At 49.9% G+C, this 20,497-nt stretch overlaps 4 protein-coding genes across 4 annotated transcripts; all 4 read right to left on the minus strand.

Annotated features, from left to right (window-relative positions):
- Nucleotides 1-786: 786 nt before the first annotated feature.
- Nucleotides 787-3,039, minus strand: LOC135652294 (subtilisin-like protease). The gene has a single exon (XM_065173132.1). The coding sequence runs from the start codon at nt 3,037-3,039 to the stop codon at nt 787-789; it is 2,253 nt and encodes a 750-aa protein (XP_065029204.1).
- Nucleotides 3,040-7,928: 4,889 nt separating this feature from the next.
- On the minus strand, nt 7,929-10,157 carry LOC135652295 (subtilisin-like protease 4). Its single transcript, XM_065173133.1, has one exon. It carries the CDS (start codon nt 10,155-10,157, stop codon nt 7,929-7,931), a length of 2,229 nt encoding a protein of 742 aa, XP_065029205.1.
- Nucleotides 10,158-13,599: 3,442 nt separating this feature from the next.
- On the minus strand, nt 13,600-15,852 carry LOC135652296 (subtilisin-like protease). Its single transcript, XM_065173134.1, has one exon. The coding sequence runs from the start codon at nt 15,850-15,852 to the stop codon at nt 13,600-13,602; it is 2,253 nt and encodes a 750-aa protein (XP_065029206.1).
- Nucleotides 15,853-17,817: 1,965 nt separating this feature from the next.
- LOC135652297 (subtilisin-like protease 4) lies at nt 17,818-20,054 on the minus strand. Its single transcript, XM_065173135.1, has one exon. The coding sequence runs from the start codon at nt 20,052-20,054 to the stop codon at nt 17,826-17,828; it is 2,229 nt and encodes a 742-aa protein (XP_065029207.1). The 3' UTR covers nt 17,818-17,825.
- Between the last annotated feature and the right edge of the window lie 443 nt (nt 20,055-20,497).

Consider the following 20,497-nt stretch of genomic DNA (forward strand, 5'->3'; position numbering starts at 1 on the left):
GCCGCCGTTGCCATCATCGTCGCTGTTGCAGCCGTAGCAACAGCAACAACAACGATATGCTCTTGCCCTACTCACGAAGCCTCTCGCTCATAAACTGTTTGCTTTGCATCAATTCAAGATTGGTATCCTTGACAGGAGCACCACAGGGACATGTTAATGCATTCAAGCTTCTTCAATAATTCTTTTTATCTTCTATTCTCTTCCCTTCTTCAATAATTCTTCTTATCTCCTATTCTCTTTAACAATATCACATGATATTTGATTAGATGTAGAATGGATAAATATGTTGTATAAACAAACCACATGATTAAAAAGATTTTTCCGACGTTATCACAGCTACATAGCACCATTAGTAGTAATATAACCTTTGTTTGATATTATGATTTTATTTAAGAAAATATATTTAAATATGTGTTGGTTTAAAAAACCACACATATAATCTTTTAGTATATGAAGCTTATATTATGACAAGCAGAACCTTATTATAAATTGATGAAATCTTTATGAGCTAAGTTAAATAGTATTTTTAATCTCTCCAATGAGGTTTAAATCTTTAGTAAGTAGATTTAATACAATACCACTAAACCAATGTTTTAGGTATCATATGATTTTTTTTGTTAAGTATGATTAAAACAATATCTGAATTTTGAATAAAATTAGTAGAGAATTTGGTTTTTTTGAATATTCAATTTATGTTTTTTTGATTTAGACAAACAATATGTGTGTGTTTTTTTTCTTCTAATATCCAATTGAGTTGGAACATTTGTGTCACCCTTCGTAAAATGACTACTCCAATATTATGGAGATTGGACTCCTCACCACATGCTTCGTCGACACCCACCTCAATTGCCCCTCACCTAAGCCCTGCCGACCTCCCGATCTCCGGAAGGTGATGCTGAAGCTCTTCTTCTCGTCCACCTTCTCGAACGACAGCGTCGTCGGATCTACACGCGCAGATGCTCCCTCCGGCACATCAACCATCGCCCGGTACGTCGACCTTGGCTCCCCGACGTTGGTCACTGTCCGCGTGTAGCTGACCGGCGTCGAATGGTTAGCCGGCAGCTTGACCGATATGGAAGGATAGTTCAGCTCTGCTTCGCTGATGCTCTTCACGGAGGAGCAATTCACTGGTCCGCCAACTATAGCTCGGACATAGTAGTTGGCGTAGAGGCCGCAGAGGTAAGGAATGTAGTCTTGGGGCGTGAGGTCGTAGACGAGTCCGGGGTCCATGGCCTTCGGCGGGTCCACGTGACCGGCTCCTACCGCGAACAAGTCGGCCGGGAGGTGTCTCTCGTCGAGGATTGGCCCTCTGCTGTTGTCGGTCGCGTACGCTGTCGTCATGATCGCTGATTTGATCGCGGCGGACGACCAATCGGGGTGCGCTTTCTTGATCAACGCGGCGATGCCGGAGAGGTGAGGGCAGGACATGGAGGTGCCGGAGAACACCTCGAACGCGCTGGTCCACGCTGCCAGGATGTTCACGCCGGGTCCGGTGATATCTGGCTTCAGGATCCCTGGTGTAATTTGGCTGGGTCCTCTGGAGGAGAACGAGGCCATCGCCGGTGAGTGGGGCGTGTGCATGACGGTGCCCTTGAAGATGATGGTTGCGGTAGGAGCAGAGGTGGTGTTGATGTAGGCCTTGATCTTGAGTCCGTCAGCGTAGGGAACGTTCGACGTCCGGAGGACATGGGGTTCAACGAGAGTGCTGTAGGCGAAGTCAGGGTTGTTGACGATGATCATTCCTGAGCCGCCGGCGCTCTTGACGACGTCATCCTTTTCGGCTCTCCCATTGCCGCCGTCGTCGCACACCACTATTTTGCCGTGGACGTCGACGCCATCCAAGGAGCCACTGAGGCAGAAGGAAGAGTTTTCGTTACCAGTGGCGTGGCCGGGATACACGAGAGGCAGCATTTTGGACTCGAAGTCACGCGGCTGGGACAATGACTCGCCGTAAAACTCTTGTCCGTCGCCGAGCTTGACGGTGGACAAGAAGGACCGGTCCGTGGTGCTTGCGCCTACCGTGAGCAGCCACGGCGCATCGTTGGTCACGGTGCCACGATTTGGCCCGGTATTACCTGCCGAGCAGCTGACGAAGACTCCTTTGTTGATGGCCTTGAAGCCACCCTGCGCGACCGGGTTGGAGTGGAAAGCAGCAGAGGGTCCGCCAAGAGAGAGGGAGATCACATCGACGCCGTCTTCCACCGCGGCGTCCATGGCAGCCAATATGTCATAACCGTGGCACGTATCTTCGTTACACACCTTGTAGACGGCGATGTGAGCGCGCGGCGCCATCCCCGATGCCGTGACCACCCTGGCGTTCCCATATGCGCTAGCATTCGTCACGAACTTCCCGGCGGCCGTGCTCGCGGTGTGGGTGCCGTGCCCCTCATCATCGACCGGAGTGACCGTCGACCGACGCGTGACCTTGTCGTAATTGATGAAGGACCTCGCACCGATGAGCTTGTTGTTGCACGCCGACGCGTTCAAGTCGCAGCGGCCCTTCCACTTTGCCGGCGGCGGCGGCATGCCGTCGTCGTCGAAAGAAGGATGCCCCGGGGTGATGCCGGTGTCCAGGATACCGATGATGATCCCTTCGCCCATGTTGGTGGCGTTCCACACGCTGTGGCTCGGTTGGCTCAACCCCAGGAACTCGGGCGTGTGGGTGGTGAGGGGGCGGTAAACGGGGCTGGGATAGGCATGCAGGAACCAGTCCAACTTCGACATGGCCTCCACCTCCCTCTGCCAGAGCCGCGCACAGAAGCCGGTAATGACGTTGCGGTAGGAGTAGACAATGCGCGAGTCTGCGACGTTGGCGGCATCTTCTTCAGGCGCAAGTTCGAAAGCTTCACTTGCACTGTTTAGGAGGGAGCAGTACCAATCGGACCATTGTTCGGCGGCGGAGAAGGTCACGTCCTCGGAGCGTTTGACGTGAACAATGTAGACCGTCAGCTCGTCGGAGCCGTAGACATGAAGGCAGGAGATGAGGAAGGAGGCACAGAGGCACAGGAGGAGGGGGAGGAAGGGCTTAGGGAGAGCCATCGCAGGTTTGGGTCTTACGACAAAGCATTAGAGGACGGAGATTTATAGAGCTCCTCTGGGGATGCAGTCGTAAGTACATATTCCTACACAGGATGGAAGTATTGTTTAGGGACAGTAATTAGGGTTGAGCAAACATGATATGTGACAAAACAAGAAAGAACACAAAACAAACTAACAAGAAAAGAAGTTATTACTGTTTGGATTTCAGTATAATTTTGTGGTTAAGTCTTGGCATAGGAGACTAATTTTAGTAATTAATAAACTTAATTTCTTCTTTTTTTACTTAGATTAGGATATAATCAAAAAAATAATAAATTAGTTTTTTTTACTAAATAATTGGCTTTCACTAATACAAATCTCAAATATTAGAAAGTTTATACTTTATTTAATCCTAAAATATATCTCCTATTTAGTTCGAACCTCTAATGTATTAATTGACCTAAACTACCGGTTAAGATATTTAAATTGAAGTTAATAATAGTATACTCATCGGATCCTTATAACTTAATATTAGTCTTCTTCACTTTCGATGTGAGACTTATCGGAATGTTATATTTTTTTAATATTTTTTTAAATTATATATCAAAAATCAAATGTTTACAAATGTTAGTCTAACTAATCAATAGTTAATGTTAACGTATATTATGTCATATACTAATTTAACACAAGATTGTTTTGATCTTGAGTGATTTGAGATTATTTTCTTAATCTATCTTTTTTCTATCTCACTTACATAAATATTAATAAAAATTAAGCCTTGTGATATATTATCCTCTTTTTACGAAATGTCGATAAGGTTGTTTTGGCTTTGTTATGAAATAATAAAAAAAAGTTATATATAATTATAAATATATAAATAACACTTTTTGGAAGAAAAATCAAGTAAAGAGCTAAATCTTATTTATTGGTGGAATTTATAAAAGTGTAGCAAGTCATGAACATACCAACACCCTTTACGAAATTCATGAGGATGTGATGAGAATTATTTGAAGTTAATAAATCTACTATGAAATTATCTGCAAGTATATGTGTCTTGATAAATTAAAAGAAAATTAAACACGATGGCATTGCAGAGCAGTAAATTTTGGACCAAAAATAAGATGGAGTATAAGGTTGGAAACAAAATGGCACACAGGAACATAAATATATTGGATAGATAAATGTCATTTAACTCGGAAGATGTTGAGGTGAACAACCTTAAGCCGTGGCCTCGGGGCCGACGCGGCTAGGTTCGGGTCCGAATGATGGGGGGATCTTGTTCGGCGTCCCTCTGGGTTGCCAAGGCGGTTGGTCGTGCTGATCGGGTCACGTCGGAGCTCGTCGGGCTTCTCCGAGGGATGGAGGTTCCTCGCCTAGGTGTTCGGGGGAAGGAGCTCTGTCTTCGTCCTTGCACACAGGTCGGGTCAGGAGAGCTCGACCCGACCCCTCCGACGATCAAGTTAGTGAGTGGTTGCAGGGGGTTTAGTATCTATGTTCGTCTCCCCCTCCCCCTCGTTCAGGACGTGAGGGTATTTATAGGGAAGCTTACTGTTTCCTGATATGACGACTTGCAGGGGGCAGGCTCGTACTCATGGTAGCGTCTGACACTGGTGTTGGTGTGGCGTGAAGGGCCGAGCCTGAGCAGGATGTTTAATGTGCCTCGGTCGGCGTCCCGGCCCGTTTGACTAGGTGGTGTTAGGTCAACCAAGGCGTCATCTGGGGCAGCTGATGTCAACCTGAGTCTTATCGTCATTATTACCCTCATCATATTCCCCCCCGAAGGAATCTATGCGTCGGTTGCTGTAAAGGGGGGTCTGAGGCATGGCTTCGGCTTTGAGTAACTGTCCCAACCGGGCGTCTTGCCGGTCCATTGGCAGGGGTGTGGGAATCGAGGAGTTTAGCAACTAAGAAGGGTTGGATGTGCAGCGGTGACCCCGGGTAGCGTGCGACCGAGGAGCACACTCAGTAGAGCAGGCCGAGCGGAGGCTGTGGTCTCGGGGAGAATGGAGCCGAGGAGCACAACGCAGGCGGGCTGGCCGCACAGGTGTGGTCTCGGGGAGCATGGAGCCGAGGAGCACGACGCAGGCGGGTTGGTCGCGCAGGTGTGGTCTCGGGGAGCATGGAGCCGAGGAGCACGACGCAGGCAGGTTGGCCACGCAGGTGTGGTTTCGGGGAGAATGGAGCCGAGGAGCACGACACAGGCGGGCTGGCCGCGCAGGTGTGGTCTCGGGGAGCATGGAGCTGAGGAGCACGACGCAGGCAGGCTGGCTGCGCAGGCGTGGTCTTAGGGAGCATGGAGCCGAGGAGCATGACGCAGGCGGGCTGGCCGCGCAGGTGTGGTCTCGGGCAACATGCGTCCGAGGAGCACGACGCAGGCGGGCATGCCGCGCAGGTGTGGTCTCGGGCAACATGCGGCCGAGGAGCACGATGCAGGCGGGCAGGCACCGCAAGTGTAGTCTCGTGCAACATGCGGCCGAGGAGCACGACGCAGGCAGGCTGGCCGCGCAGGCGTGGTCTCGGGCAACATGCGGCCGAGGAGCACGGCACAGGCGGGCTGCGGCCGAGGGGTATGGCTCGGGTTGGCAGGCCGCGCTAAGGTGGACTCGGGCAGTCTACGGCCGAGGGGTATGGCTCAGGCGGGCAGGCCACGCTGAGGTGGACTCGGGCAGTCTACGACTGAGCCATGCAGATACAGAAAGGGGGTTAGGCCGAAGCTAACCGCGAGCAGGGAGGCAGTCAGGTAGATATTGAGCCTTCGCTCGGAAGAGACTTTTGTTAGGGCCTAGATTTCTTTTCATGATGACTACATCGGATAGCCAACGCGGGTGCCTAACCTCTTCTATGGAGCCCACTGCCAAACGTCTTCCCTTCTCCTCACAACCACCCAGGCCTCCGTCGCGATGTACTGGTTAGCCCGCTTGAGAATATCTAGTACCATGGTGGGGGGTCGCTCCACAAGGGACCAGAGGAATCTGGAAGGTCGCAGGCCTATCATAAATGCCTGCATTAACAGAGAGGGATGAGTTCCGGCAACCCCCAGATTTGTGTTGTAAAGCGATTCACAAAATGGGAGAGGGGCTCATCCTCCCTTTGGTTGAGTCTGAGGAGCAGTGCAATGGACGGCTTTGGCCAGGTGTAGGTCAAGAAGTTAAGCTCAAAGTCTTTGACGAGCTGATCAAAGGAGACGATCATCCCGGTCTTCAGACCGCTGTACCATGTGCGGGTTGGCCCCCTCAGAGTCGTGGGAAACGCCCTGCACATGAAAGCGTCAGAGGCTCCATACAGCGCCATTTGGGCACGGAAAGCGGCTATGTGGTCCGCTGGGTCGGTGGTGCCGTCATATGCGTCCAGAGAGGGGAGCCGGAAGTTCGGGGGGACTATCTGATCTTGTATCTCGGGCGCGAACGGGGACCCTTGGTGTGCGTCCTCCCCGAGCTCTCCCTTTGACCTGCGAACCTCCTTCTCCACATCGTCGAGCCGCTGACTGACAAAGCATAGCTGGGCTCGCAGGGAGTCCGTTGAATCCGAAGACAATGCCTCGGGTTCCGAGCGACCGCTCGGGTTTGCCATCACTTGATCCCCGAGTGGGATCGATCGGACTCGAGGCGAAGTGGGGAGCTCCGGAAGTAGCGTGTGGGCCCGAACGGGCGGCTCCTATTGTCGCAGCGGTTGGATCGCAGGCGGGTGCGCCGGATGAGAAATGAGCAGGATAATGGTTTGTAGTATACCCGTTAGAGCTCGGACTTGATGAGCGAGGTCCTGAAAGGCCTCGGATGACACGGGCGACGGGTCGGCTGGGGCTCCTTCGGGCGGCGACCAGCCCGGGTCGTTGAATAACCGCCAATGGCACTATGAGGTCGCGGCGGGGTGCTCAGCTCGAGGTTCTTCACGAGGGGGGTGTTCCCCCGAAGCTCCGATCGGGTGTGACCCCTCAGCCGCAAGCTCGTTTGAGTCGATCGAGCGATCCCTTGACATTCGGGCCCTTCCTCTAGCGCTAAAATGTTGAGGTGAACAACCTTAAGCCGTGGCCTCGGGGTCGACGTGGCTGGGTTCGGGTCTGAATGATGGGGGGATCTTGTTCGGCGTCCCTCTGGGTTGCCAAGGCGGTTGGTCGTGCTGATCGGGTCACGTCAGAGCTCGTTGGGCTTCTCCGGGGGATGGAGGTTCCTCGCTTGGGTGTTCGGGGGAAGGAGCTTTGTCTTCGTCCCTGCACACAGGTCGGGTTGGGAGAGTTCGACCCGACCTCTCCAACGATCAAGTTAGTGAGTGGTCGCAGGGGGTTTAGTATCAATGTTCGTCTCCCCCTCTCCCTCGTTCAGGACGTGAGGGTATTTATAGGGAAGCTTACTGATTCCTGATGCGACGGCTTGCAGGGGGCAGGCTCGTACTCCTGGTAGCGTCTGACACTGGTGTTGGCATGGCGTGAAGAACCGAGCCTGAGTAGGATATTTAATGTGCCTCGGTCAATGTCCCGGCCCGTTTGACCAGGTGGTGTCAGGTCAACCGAGACGTCATCTGGGACAGCTGACGTCAACCGAGTCTTATCGCCATTATTACCCTCATCAGAAGACACTAATATACATTCACTATATGGAAATCACTAAATATTATATATATATATATATATATGTTATTTGAAATGAAAGATTAATAACTCGGAAGATAAATATTATGTCCATATTGATTGAATCGTATAATAAATAGTATGTCGAAGATAAATATTAGGGACGTAAACAAAATGACACATAGGAACACAAATATATCAGATAGATAAATCTCATTTCACTGGGAAGATGGTGATATGCATCCAATCATCGGAAATCAATAACAATTTGTGAATGCCAATACCATCTCCGGAGAGAGAACATCGTATATGATGACGTTCCCTTTGTCGCCCCTGCATGCATGGATTACTCCAGCTTGATGGAGATCGGGCTCCTGACTACGTGCTTCCCTGACACCCACAGCAGCTGCCCCTGCACTGCGCCCGACCCACCTCCGTTCCTCCTGAAGCTGATGCTGAAGCTTTGCTTCTGGTTCACCTCGTTGAACGAGAGCGTTGTTGGCGTCACGCCCGCCGATACCTCCTTCGGCACGTCAAGCTTCACCGTGTACGTCGACTTGGGCTCCCCGACGTTGGTCACCGTCCGTGTGTAGCCGATCGACGTCGAACTGTTGGCCGGCAGAGTGACAGATATGGAAGGATAGTTGAGATCTCCTTCGCTGATGCTCTTCACAGACGAGCAATCGACGCGCTTACGAACTATCACTTGAACATAAGTGCTGTCGTAGAGGCCGCAGAGATAAGGGATGTAGTCTTGGGGTGTGAGGTCGTAGACGAGACCGGGGTCGATGGCATTCGGAGGGTTCACGTGTCCCGCTCCTATCGCGAAGAAGTCGGCCGGGAGGTGTCTCTCGTCGAGGATCGGCCCTCGGCTGTTGTCCGTCACGTACGCCGTCGTCATGATGGCGGATTTGATCGCGGCCGGCGACCAATCGGGGTGCGCTTTCTTGATCAGGGAGGCGATGCCGGAGAGGTGAGGGCAGGACATGGAGGTGCCGGAGATCATGTTGAACTTCTGGATGGTCCACGCGGCGAGGATGTTCACGCCCGGCCCCGTGATGTCCGGCTTCAGGATCCCCGGCGTGATTTGGCTGGGCCCGCGGGAAGAGAACGAGGCCATCGACGGCGAGTGGGGTGTGTGCATGACGGTGCCGTTGAATACCAACGACGCCGCGGGGGCAGAGGCGGAGTTGATGTAGGCCTTGATCTTGAGTCCGACAACGTAGGGGACGTTCGAAGCCGGAAGCACTAGTGGATCGGCGATGGTGCTGTAGGCGTCCTCGGGAGTGTTGACAAGGATTATGCCGGCGCCGCCGGCGCTTTTGACGACTTGAGCCTTCTCGAGCCTCGAATTGTCGCCGCGGTCGCACAGCACTATCTTTCCGCGGACGTCCACACCATTCAAGGAGTCGTTGAGGCAGTGGGAGGCGGCCGCATCACCGGCGACGTACACGAGAGGCAGCATTTTGGAGTCGAAGTTACGCGGCGGGTTCAGTGACGCGCCCTCCCATTCCTGTCCGTCGCCGAGCTTGACAGTGCCCAAGAAGGATCGGTCCATGGTGCTTGCGCCTACCGTGAGCAGCCACGGCGCGACATTGGTCACGGTGTAAGGCTCCGGTCCCGAATTGCCGGCCGAGCAGCTGACGAAGATTCCTTTGTTGATGGCTTCGAAGCCGCCCAGCGCGACCGGGTCAGAGTGGAAAGGAATAGATCCACCGCCGAGCGAGAGGGAGAGCACATCCACCCCATCGGCCACCGCGGCATCCATGGCAGCCAAGATGTCGTAACCCGCGCATCCTATCTCAGAGCACACCTTGTAAATGGCGATGTGGGCGCGCGGCGCCACCCCGGCCGCCACGCCCCTGGCATTCCCGTCTACGTCGGCATGCTTTACCAAGGCCCCGGCGGCAGTGCTCGCGGTGTGAGTGCCATGCCCCTCGTCGTCGATCGGCGTGTCGGTGGGTCGACGCCTGACGGCGTCGTAGTTGATGAAGGACCTTGCACCGATGAGCTTATTGTTGCACGCAGACGCGTTCAAGTCGCATCTCCCCTTCCACTTGGCCGGCGGCGGCGGCAAGCCATAGTCATCGAAGGATGGATGCCCTGGTGTGACGCCAGTGTCTAAGATGCCGACGATGACCCCTTGGCCCATATTGGTCGCGTTCCAAACGCCGTTGCCGATCCTCTGCCTCAGCCCCAGAAACTTTGGCGAGTGGGTGGTCATGAGGTGGTAAACGGGGCTGGGGTAGGCGTGCTGGAACCAGTCCAACTTCGACATGGCCTCCACCTCCCTCTCAGTGAGCAAGGCAGAGAAGCCGGTGACGACATGGCGGTAGGAGTAGATAACGCGCGACCGTGCGAAGTCGGTGTCGTTCGCTTCAAGAGACGCAAGGCTCAAGAGAGAGGAGTACCAACCCGTCCATTGTTCGGCGACGGAGAAGCTCAGGTTCTCCGGGCGTTTGACGTGAACGATGAAGGCTTTGAGCTCGTCGGAGCCGTCGACGTGGAGGCAGGAGAGGGAGAGGGAAGCAAAGAGGCAAATGAGGAGGGCGAGGAAGGGCTTAGGGAGAGCCATCATCGATTGCCGGGATTACAGTACCGCTGGCATATGACAAAAGCCTCGGAGGACGGAGATATATACAGATCTTTTGGGGGAACGGATCTTAATTTCAGGCACACAGGCTTTGGTTTGTTATTTCCGGAGCAAAAATGGGCTCTAAGACAGAACAAAACACGAAATTAGCCAAAAAAAAAAGGCTGCTTCTGTTGCGATGGTAGTTTTCCGGTGGTAATTATTTATGGAACGTTAATACAAGACGAAGTATTTGATCGATATATAATGATAAATGCATTTGGAAATAACATTGGAAAGGTGTATATAATAGGAAAAAGAGGAGATAACATATCACCTATGATAGGGGTAAAAACAGATTTGACGTAATACTCCGGATTTGACGTAATACATCATGACGTCAGGCCCCCCTGGACGGCACACTGCTCCAGGGGGCGGGCATTAACACCAACATAATGTGCACCCTCACTCACCGTACCCAGACGACCTCATCACCTGACCCCGCACGATCGGCCGAGGCAGGGGAAGGCGTCGACTGAGGCTCGCCATACCTTGCGGCAGCTCGGCCTTCCACGCAACGCCCACGACGACGACAGGCTCCAACAGAGGTACGGCCCTGCCCCGGCAGGATGGCACATCAGGTAACATCAAACTCACCTATAAATACTCCTAGGCTCCAAACGAACCGGGGAGGACAAGAGAGGCACGATTTCACCCAAAACTCCTCTCCTCATCACTAACTTGATCGTTGGAGGGGTCGGGTCGAACCGCCGACCCGACCTGTGTGTAGATACTCGACCGAAGCCGATCCAACCCGACGACGCGAAGCATTCCAGCCAGATCCCCCGTAATCGACCGCCCCAAGATCCCGAGAGGAGCCTCGCCTGATCCTAGCCGTTCGGACCCCTGAACCAGCCGCGTCGACCCCAAGGTCACGGCTAAAAAAGTTACTTACCGTAACAACCTGACGTCGAGCGAATCGTAGTGACAAACAAGATTTAATGTTTTGGGTGGATTAATTCGCCTCAAAAGCCCACAGTTTTTAGTCTTTCATTTCTCTCTCTCTCTCTCTTTCATTATTTTTCTACGGAATGTTCTGATTTTTTAATAAGAAAAGCAATTTTTCCAACTTTTTCTCTCCTTCATTGGTCACATTTGATTGAATTGATAGGTTTAGTTGGAATGATTCACTCGACGCAGCATTTAAATTAGTTCATAACCAATAGTAGCTAATAAATAAATAAATAAATAATATTAGTATATATTGATCCATATCAAAACATAAAAAATAATTATAAAAATAACAAGATGATGATAAAATAATAAAATAAAATAAAATTTATATTATCGATAAAAATGATATAATTATGTTATTTTTATATTTTAAATAAAATACACAAGTTATAAAAGAAACAAATAAATGCTAAATATTAAATAAGTCCGATGTAATTATTTGTAACACATCAAACATTAAAATATTAATATCTTAAATGATATTTCAAAATAATTAATTAGAATATAAAACCTTATATAGAGTTTTAAATATATGAATTGCATGATTAAACTCTCATTATTACCAAGTCTTTCTTTTTATTTTTTTTTTTCCATTTTTATATTTTTTATTTGATATTTTTTTCTTTAATACTCAAATATTCATCGTTTATCATCGTATCATACCGTCGCTTTTATTCTACTATTTTCTCTTCTCTTATCTTCTTTTCAAACTTTCTTCTCTTTTCTTCTCGATAATGTAGAGGCGACGATGGTGGAAATGACCACAACGTTATGGAAGCGGGGGGTAAGAAACAATAAGATCTCGTGAAAGGGAATGAGGCTCTTACAATAGGATGAAACAATCATGGAAAGATAGTAAAACCTCATGGTAAGACGAATGTGCCGAGCAACAACAAAAGATATCTAAAATATTAAAAAATAAGATATGAAATGAAAAAAATAAAAACTAAGATACCTTTTGAAAAAAGCCAAAAAATAGAAAAATTTTCAGGAAAATTATATGTTTCAGTATATTTTAAATTAAAATAAATCAAAATAAAAAATACATCATTTAAAGCTCAAATTAAAAAGTTAACAATTAGCCCTGATTTCTTGCATATAAATCCTCAGAACTTCTTCCACGTTGAAGTCCTTCTCCCCATAAATTAAATTGATGCAATGCAGCGACTTGTGAAGAGTAAGGGAAAGTGGAAGTGACGGAGAAAAGGAGGAAACAAGAGAAAGAAAAAATGTCAGAAATGAAAAGAGCTGTCTAACGTAATGAAAAAAATAAAAGAGGCGAAAAGAGGATGTGCATAAGAGAAGAAAAAGAAAAAAAACGAGATAAGTAAAAAGAATATTTCTTAAACTTTTAGGTGTGTTTGCAACGTTATATCTAATAGCAGATAAGATTTTCTCAACTAAAATCTCTCTACTGAGGAAAATCTTCTCTCATAATCTGTATAAATAAGTGAGGGACTTCACGGCTTCGACATTCATCACATCCCTTAGGGGGAACTCTTTCCCATCGGTTTCCCATCGGATTTGCTTTCTTTCCCATCGGATTTGCTTTCACTGCTGCAGCTTCTGCTTCCTTCTCTTCCTTCTCTACAGTGGCTTCTTCCTTTGCTACAGCATTGCTATAGCTTTCTCCTCTGTTGCAGCCGCCGCCGTTGCCATCATCGTCGCTGTTGCAGCCGTAGCAACAGCAACAACAACGATATGCTCTTGCCCTACTCACGAAGCCTCTCGCTCATAAACTGTTTGCTTTGCATCAATTCAAGATTGGTATCCTTGACAGGAGCACCACAGGGACATGTTAATGCATTCAAGCTTCTTCAATAATTCTTTTTATCTTCTATTCTCTTCCCTTCTTCAATAATTCTTCTTATCTCCTATTCTCTTTAACAATATCACATGATATTTGATTAGATGTAGAATGGATAAATATGTTGTATAAACAAACCACATGATTAAAAAGATTTTTCCGACGTTATCACAGCTACATAGCACCATTAGTAGTAATATAACCTTTGTTTGATATTATGATTTTATTTAAGAAAATATATTTAAATATGTGTTGGTTTAAAAAACCACACATATAATCTTTTAGTATATGAAGCTTATATTATGACAAGCAGAACCTTATTATAAATTGATGAAATCTTTATGAGCTAAGTTAAATAGTATTTTTAATCTCTCCAATGAGGTTTAAATCTTTAGTAAGTAGATTTAATACAATACCACTAAACCAATGTTTTAGGTATCATATGATTTTTTTTGTTAAGTATGATTAAAACAATATCTGAATTTTGAATAAAATTAGTAGAGAATTTGGTTTTTTTGAATATTCAATTTATGTTTTTTTGATTTAGACAAACAATATGTGTGTGTTTTTTTTCTTCTAATATCCAATTGAGTTGGAACATTTGTGTCACCCTTCGTAAAATGACTACTCCAATATTATGGAGATTGGACTCCTCACCACATGCTTCGTCGACACCCACCTCAATTGCCCCTCACCTAAGCCCTGCCGACCTCCCGATCTCCGGAAGGTGATGCTGAAGCTCTTCTTCTCGTCCACCTTCTCGAACGACAGCGTCGTCGGATCTACACGCGCAGATGCTCCCTCCGGCACATCAACCATCGCCCGGTACGTCGACCTTGGCTCCCCGACGTTGGTCACTGTCCGCGTGTAGCTGACCGGCGTCGAATGGTTAGCCGGCAGCTTGACCGATATGGAAGGATAGTTCAGCTCTGCTTCGCTGATGCTCTTCACGGAGGAGCAATTCACTGGTCCGCCAACTATAGCTCGGACATAGTAGTTGGCGTAGAGGCCGCAGAGGTAAGGAATGTAGTCTTGGGGCGTGAGGTCGTAGACGAGTCCGGGGTCCATGGCCTTCGGCGGGTCCACGTGACCGGCTCCTACCGCGAACAAGTCGGCCGGGAGGTGTCTCTCGTCGAGGATTGGCCCTCTGCTGTTGTCGGTCGCGTACGCTGTCGTCATGATCGCTGATTTGATCGCGGCGGACGACCAATCGGGGTGCGCTTTCTTGATCAACGCGGCGATGCCGGAGAGGTGAGGGCAGGACATGGAGGTGCCGGAGAACACCTCGAACGCGCTGGTCCACGCTGCCAGGATGTTCACGCCGGGTCCGGTGATATCTGGCTTCAGGATCCCTGGTGTAATTTGGCTGGGTCCTCTGGAGGAGAACGAGGCCATCGCCGGTGAGTGGGGCGTGTGCATGACGGTGCCCTTGAAGATGATGGTTGCGGTAGGAGCAGAGGTGGTGTTGATGTAGGCCTTGATCTTGAGTCCGTCAGCGTAGGGAACGTTCGACGTCCGGAGGACATGGGGTTCAACGAGAGTGCTGTAGGCGAAGTCAGGGTTGTTGACGATGATCATTCCTGAGCCGCCGGCGCTCTTGACGACGTCATCCTTTTCGGCTCTCCCATTGCCGCCGTCGTCGCACACCACTATTTTGCCGTGGACGTCGACGCCATCCAAGGAGCCACTGAGGCAGAAGGAAGAGTTTTCGTTACCAGTGGCGTGGCCCGGATACACGAGCGGCAGCATTTTTGACTCGAAGTCACGCGGCTGGGACAATGACTCGCCGTCCAACTCTTGTCCGTCGCCGAGCTTGACGGTGGACAAGAAGGACCGGTCCGTGGTGCTCGCGCCTACCGTGAGCAGCCACGGCGCATCGTTGGTCACGGTGCCACGATTTGGCCCGGTATTACCTGCCGAGCAGCTGACGAAGACTCCTTTGTTGATGGCTTTGAAGCCACCCTGCGCGACCGGGTTGGAGTGGAAAGCAGCAGAGGGTCCGCCTAGAGAGAGGGAGATCACATCGACGCCGTCTTCCACCGCGGCGTCCATGGCAGCCAATATGTCATAACCGTGGCACGTATCTTCGTTACACACCTTGTAGACGGCGATGTGAGCGCGCGGCGCCATCCCCGACGCCGTGACCACCCTGGCGTTCCCATATGCGCTAGCATTCGTCACGAACTTCCCGGCGGCAGTGCTCGCGGTGTGGGTGCCGTGCCCCTCATCATCGACCGGAGTGACCGTCGACCGACGCGTGACCTTGTCGTAATTGATGAAGGACCTCGCACCGATGAGCTTGTTGTTGCACGCCGACGCGTTCAAGTCGCAGCGGCCCTTCCACTTTGCCGGCGGCGGCGGCATGCCGTCGTCGTCGAAAGAGGGATGCCCCGGGGTGATGCCGGTGTCCAGGATGCCGATGATGATCCCTTCGCCCATGTTGGTGGCGTTCCACACGCTGTGGCTCGGTTGGCTCAACCCCAGGAACTCGGGCGTGTGGGTGGTGAGGGGGCGGTAAACAGGGCTGGGATAGGCATGCAGGAACCAGTCCAACTTCGACATGGCCTCCACCTCCCTCTGCCCGAGCCGCGCACAGAAGCCGGTAATGACGTTTCGGTAGGAGTAGACAATGCGCGAGTCTGCGACGTTGGCGGCATCTTCTTCAGGCGCAAGTTCGAAAGCTTCACTTGCACCGTTTAGGAGGGAGCAGTACCAATCGGACCATTCTTCGGCGGCGGAGAAGGTCACGTCCTCGGAGCGTTTGACGTGAACAATGTAGACCGTCAGCTCGTCGGAGCCGTAGACATGAAGGCAGGAGATGAGGAAGGAGGCACAGAGGCACAGGAGGAGGGGGAGGAAGGGCTTAGGGAGAGCCATCGCAGGTTTGGGGTCTTACGACAAAGCATTAGAGGACGGAGATTTATAGAGCTCCTCTCGGGATGCAGTCGTCAGTACATTCCTACACAGGATGGAAGTATTGGTTTAGGGACAGTAATTAGGGTTGAGCAAACGTGATATGTGACAAAACAAGAAAGAACACAAAACAAACTAACGAGAAAAGAAGTTATTACTGTTTGGATTTCAGTATAATTTTGTGGTTAAGTCGTGGCATAGGAGACTAATTTTAGTAATTAATAAACTTAATTTCTTCTTTTTTTAAAACTTAGATTAGGATATAATCAAATAAATAATAAATTAGTTTTTTTACTAAATAATTGGCTTTTCCAACAAGTACGATGGGGTTAAGATATTTAAATTTAAGTTAATAATAGTATACTCATCGGATCCTTATAACTTAATATTAGTCTTCTTCACTTTCGATTCTGGGACTTATCGGAATATTATATATTTTTTAATATTTTTAAATTATATATCAAAAATCAGATGTTTACAAATGTTAGTCTAACTAATCAATAGTTAATGTTAACATATATTATGTCATATACTAATTTAACACAAGATTGTTTTGATCTTGAGTGATTTGAGATTATTTTCTTTATCTATCTTTTTTCTATCTCACTTACATAAATATTAATAAAAATTAAGCCTTGTGATATATTATCCTCTTTTTACGAAATGTCGATAAGGTTGTTTTGGCTTTGTTATGAAATAATAAAAAAAGTTATATATATAATTATAAATATATAGATAACACTTTTTGGAAGAAAAATCAAGTAAAGAGCTAAATCTTATTTATTGGTGGAATTTATAAAAGTGTAGCAAGTCATGAACATACCAACACCCTTTACGAAATTCATGAGGATGTGATGAGAATTATTTGAAGTTAATAAATCTACTATGAAATTATCTGCAAGTATATGTGTCTTGATAAATTAAAAGAAAATTAAACACGATGGCATTGCAGTAAATTTTGGACCAAAAATAAGATGGAGTATAAGGTTGGAAACAAAATGGCACACAGGAACATAAATATATTGGATAGATAAATGTCATTTAACTCGGAAGACACTTGTTGTGGGAAACAATCTTAAGCCGTGGCCTCGAGGCCAACGCGGCTGGGTTCGGGTCCAAATGATCGGGGATCTTGCTGAGCGACCCTTGGGACTGCTGAGGTGGCCGACTGCTTTGATCCGATCGGGACGCGACGGTCGTTTCGTCTGGAAAGATATTCCTCGCTCGGGCACGCAGTGGGAGGCGCTCTGTCTTCGTCCCTGCACACAGGTCGGGTCAGGAAACTCAACCCGACCCCTCCGACAATCCAGTTAGTAGATAGTCACAAGGGGTTTTTATCTTTGCTCTCTCTCTCTCCCCTTAGAGTCGAACATGAGGGTTTTTATAGAGAAGCTTACTGTTTCATGATGTGCCCGTTTACAGGGGACAGACCCGTACTTTCGATAGCGTCCAACACCAATATGAGCGTTGCGTGAATAAACGGGCTTGTGCAGGATGTGGCGTGCCCCGGTCATCGTCTGCTTCGATCAGGCGCATCAAGTCAAACCGAGGCGTGGATCATTATCTTGGAGGAGCTAATGTCAACGCACGTGCCATCATTATTATCACTATCAATATTCACTCTTTGGAAATCACTAAATATATTATTATATATATATTATTTGAAATGAAAGATTAATAACTCCAAAGATAAATATTATGTCCATATTGATTGAATCGTATAATAAATAGTATGTCGAAGATAAATATTAGGGACGCAAACAAAATGACACATAGGAACACAAATATATCAGATAGATAAATCTCATTTCACTGAGAAGATGGTGATATGCATCCAATCATCGGAAATCAATAACAATTTGTGAATGCCAATACCATCTCCGGAGAGAGAACATCGTATATGATGACGTTCCCTTTGTCGCCCCTGCATGCATGGATTACTCCAGCTTGATGGAGATCGGGCTCCTGACCACGTGCTTCCCTGACACCCACAGCAGCTGCCCCTGCACTGCGCCCGTCCCACCTCCGTTCCTCCTGAAGCTGATGCTGAAGCTTTGCTTCTGGTTCACCTCGTTGAACGAGAGCGTTGTTGGCGTCACGCCCGCCGATACCTCCTTCGGCACGTCAAGCTTCACCGTGTACGTCGACTTGGGCTCCCCGACGTTGGTCACCGTCCGTGTGTAGCTGATCGACGTCGAACTGTTGGCCGGCAGAGTGACCGATATGGAAGGATAGTTGAGCTCTCCTTCGCTGATGCTCTTCACAGACGAGCAATCGACGTGCTTACGAACTATCACTTGAACATAAGTGCTGTCGTAGAGGCCGCAGAGATAAGGGATGTAGTCTTGGGGTGTGAGGTCGTAGACGAGACCGGGGTCGATGGCATTCGGAGGGTTCACGTGTCCCGCTCCTATCGCGAAGAAGTCGGCCGGGAGGTGTCTCTCGTCGAGGATCGGCCCTCGGCTGTTGTCCGTCACGTACGCCGTCGTCATGATGGCGGATTTGATCGCGGCCGGCGACCAATCGGGGTGCGCTTTCTTGATCAGGGCGGCGATGCCGGAGAGGTGAGGACAGGACATGGAGGTGCCGGAGATCATGTTGAACTTCTGGATGGTCCACGCGGCGAGGATGTTCACGCCCGGCCCCGTGATGTCCGGCTTCAGGATCCCCGGCGTGATTTGGCTGGGCCCGCGGGAAGAGAACGAGGCCATCGACGGCGAGTGGGGTGTGTGCATGACGGTGCCGTTGAATACCAACGACGCCGCGGGGGCAGAGGCGGAGTTGATGTAGGCCTTGATCTTGAGTCCGACAACGTAGGGGACGTTCGAAGCCGGAAGCACTAGTGGATCGGCGATGGTGCTGTAGGCGTCCTCGGGAGTGTTGACAAGGATTATGCCGGCGCCGCCGAAGCTTTTGACGACTTGAGCCTTCTCGAGCCTCGAATTGTCGCCGCGGTCGCACAGCACTATCTTTCCGCGGACGTCCACACCATTCAAGGAGTCGTTGAGGCAGTGGGAGGCGGGCGCATCACCGGCGACGTACACGAGAGGCAGCATTTTGGAGTCGAAGTTACGCGGCGGGTTCAGTGACGCGCCCTCCCATTCCTGTCCGTCGCCGAGCTTGACAGTGCCCAAGAAGGATCGGTCCATGGTGCTTGCGCCTACCGTGAGCAGCCACGGCGCGACATTGGTCACGGTGTAAGGCTCCGGTCCCGAATTGCCGGCCGAGCAGCTGACGAAGATTCCTTTGTTGATGGCTTCGAAGCCGCCCAGCGCGACCGGGTCAGAGTGGAAAGGAATAGATCCACCGCCGAGCGAGAGGGAGAGCACATCCACCCCATCGGCCACCGCGGCATCCATGGCAGCCAAGATGTCGTAACCCGCGCATCCTATCTCAGAGCACACCTTGTAAATGGCGATGTGGGCGCGCGGCGCCACCCCGGCCGCCACGCCCCTCGCATTCCCGTCTACGTCGGCATGCTTTACCAAGGCCCCGGCGGCAGTGCTCGCGGTGTGAGTGCCATGCCCCTCGTCGTCGATCGGCGTGTCGGTGGGCCGACGCCTGACGGCGTCGTAGTTGATGAAGGACCTTGCACCGATGAGCTTATTGTTGCACGCAGACGCGTTCAAGTCGCATCTCCCCTTCCACTTGGCCGGCGGCGGCGGCAAGCCATAGTCATCGAAGGATGGATGCCCTGGTGTGACGCCAGTGTCTAAGATGCCGACGATGACCCCTTGGCCCATATTGGTCGCGTTCCAAACGCCGTTGCCGATCCTCTGCCTCAGCCCCAGAAACTTTGGCGAGTGGGTGGTCATGAGGTGGTAAACGGGGCTGGGGTAGGCGTGCAGGAACCAGTCCAACTTCGACATGGCCTCCACCTCCCTCTCAGTGAGCAAGGCAGAGAAGCCGGTGACGACATGGCGGTAGGAGTAGATAACGCGCGACCGTGCGAATTCGGTGTCGTTCGCTTCAAGAGACGCAAGGCTCAAGAGAGAGGAGTACCAACCCGTCCATTGTTCGGCCACGGAGAAGCTCAGGTTCTCCGGGCGTTTGACGTGAACGATGAAGGCTTTGAGCTCGTCGGAGCCGTCGACGTGGAGGCAGGAGAGGGGGAGGGAAGCAAAGAGGCAAATGAGGAGGGCGAGGAAGGGCTTAGGGAGAGCCATCATCGATTGCCGGGATTACAGTACCGCTGGCATATGACAAAAGCCTCGGAGGACGGAGATATATACAGATCTTTTGGGAGAACGAATCTTAATTTCAGGCACACAGGATTTGGTTTGTTATTTCCGGAGCAAAAATGGGCTCTAAGACAGAACAAAACACGAAATTAGCCAAAAAAAGGCTGCTTCTGTTGCGATGGTAGTTTTCCGGTGGTAATTATTTATGGAACGTTAATACAAGACGAAGTATTTGATCGATATATAATGATAAATGCATTTGGAAATAACATTGGAAAGGTGTATATACTAGGAAAAAGAGGAGATAACATATCACCTATGATAGGTGTTACGGTAAGTAACTTTTTCAGCCGTGACCTCGGGGTCGACGCGGCTGGTTCAGGGCTCCAAATGGCTGGGATCAGACGTGGCTCCTCTTGGGTGGTTGC

The sequence above is a fragment of the Musa acuminata genome, chromosome BXJ3-11, assembly GCF_036884655.1.
Source record: "Musa acuminata AAA Group cultivar baxijiao chromosome BXJ3-11, Cavendish_Baxijiao_AAA, whole genome shotgun sequence".
NCBI classification, from domain to species: domain Eukaryota; kingdom Viridiplantae; phylum Streptophyta; class Magnoliopsida; order Zingiberales; family Musaceae; genus Musa; species Musa acuminata.

Bases quoted from the DNA above. Each gene is read 5' to 3' on its own strand.
- LOC135652294 (XM_065173132.1), bottom strand. From the start codon at position 3,039: ATGGCTCTCCCTAAGCCCTTCCTCCCCCTCCTCCTGTGCCTCTGTGCC.
- LOC135652295 (XM_065173133.1), bottom strand. From the start codon at position 10,157: ATGGCTCTCCCTAAGCCCTTCCTCGCCCTCCTCATTTGCCTCTTTGCT.
- LOC135652297 (XM_065173135.1), bottom strand. From the start codon at position 20,054: ATGGCTCTCCCTAAGCCCTTCCTCGCCCTCCTCATTTGCCTCTTTGCT.
- LOC135652296 (XM_065173134.1), bottom strand. From the start codon at position 15,852: ATGGCTCTCCCTAAGCCCTTCCTCCCCCTCCTCCTGTGCCTCTGTGCC.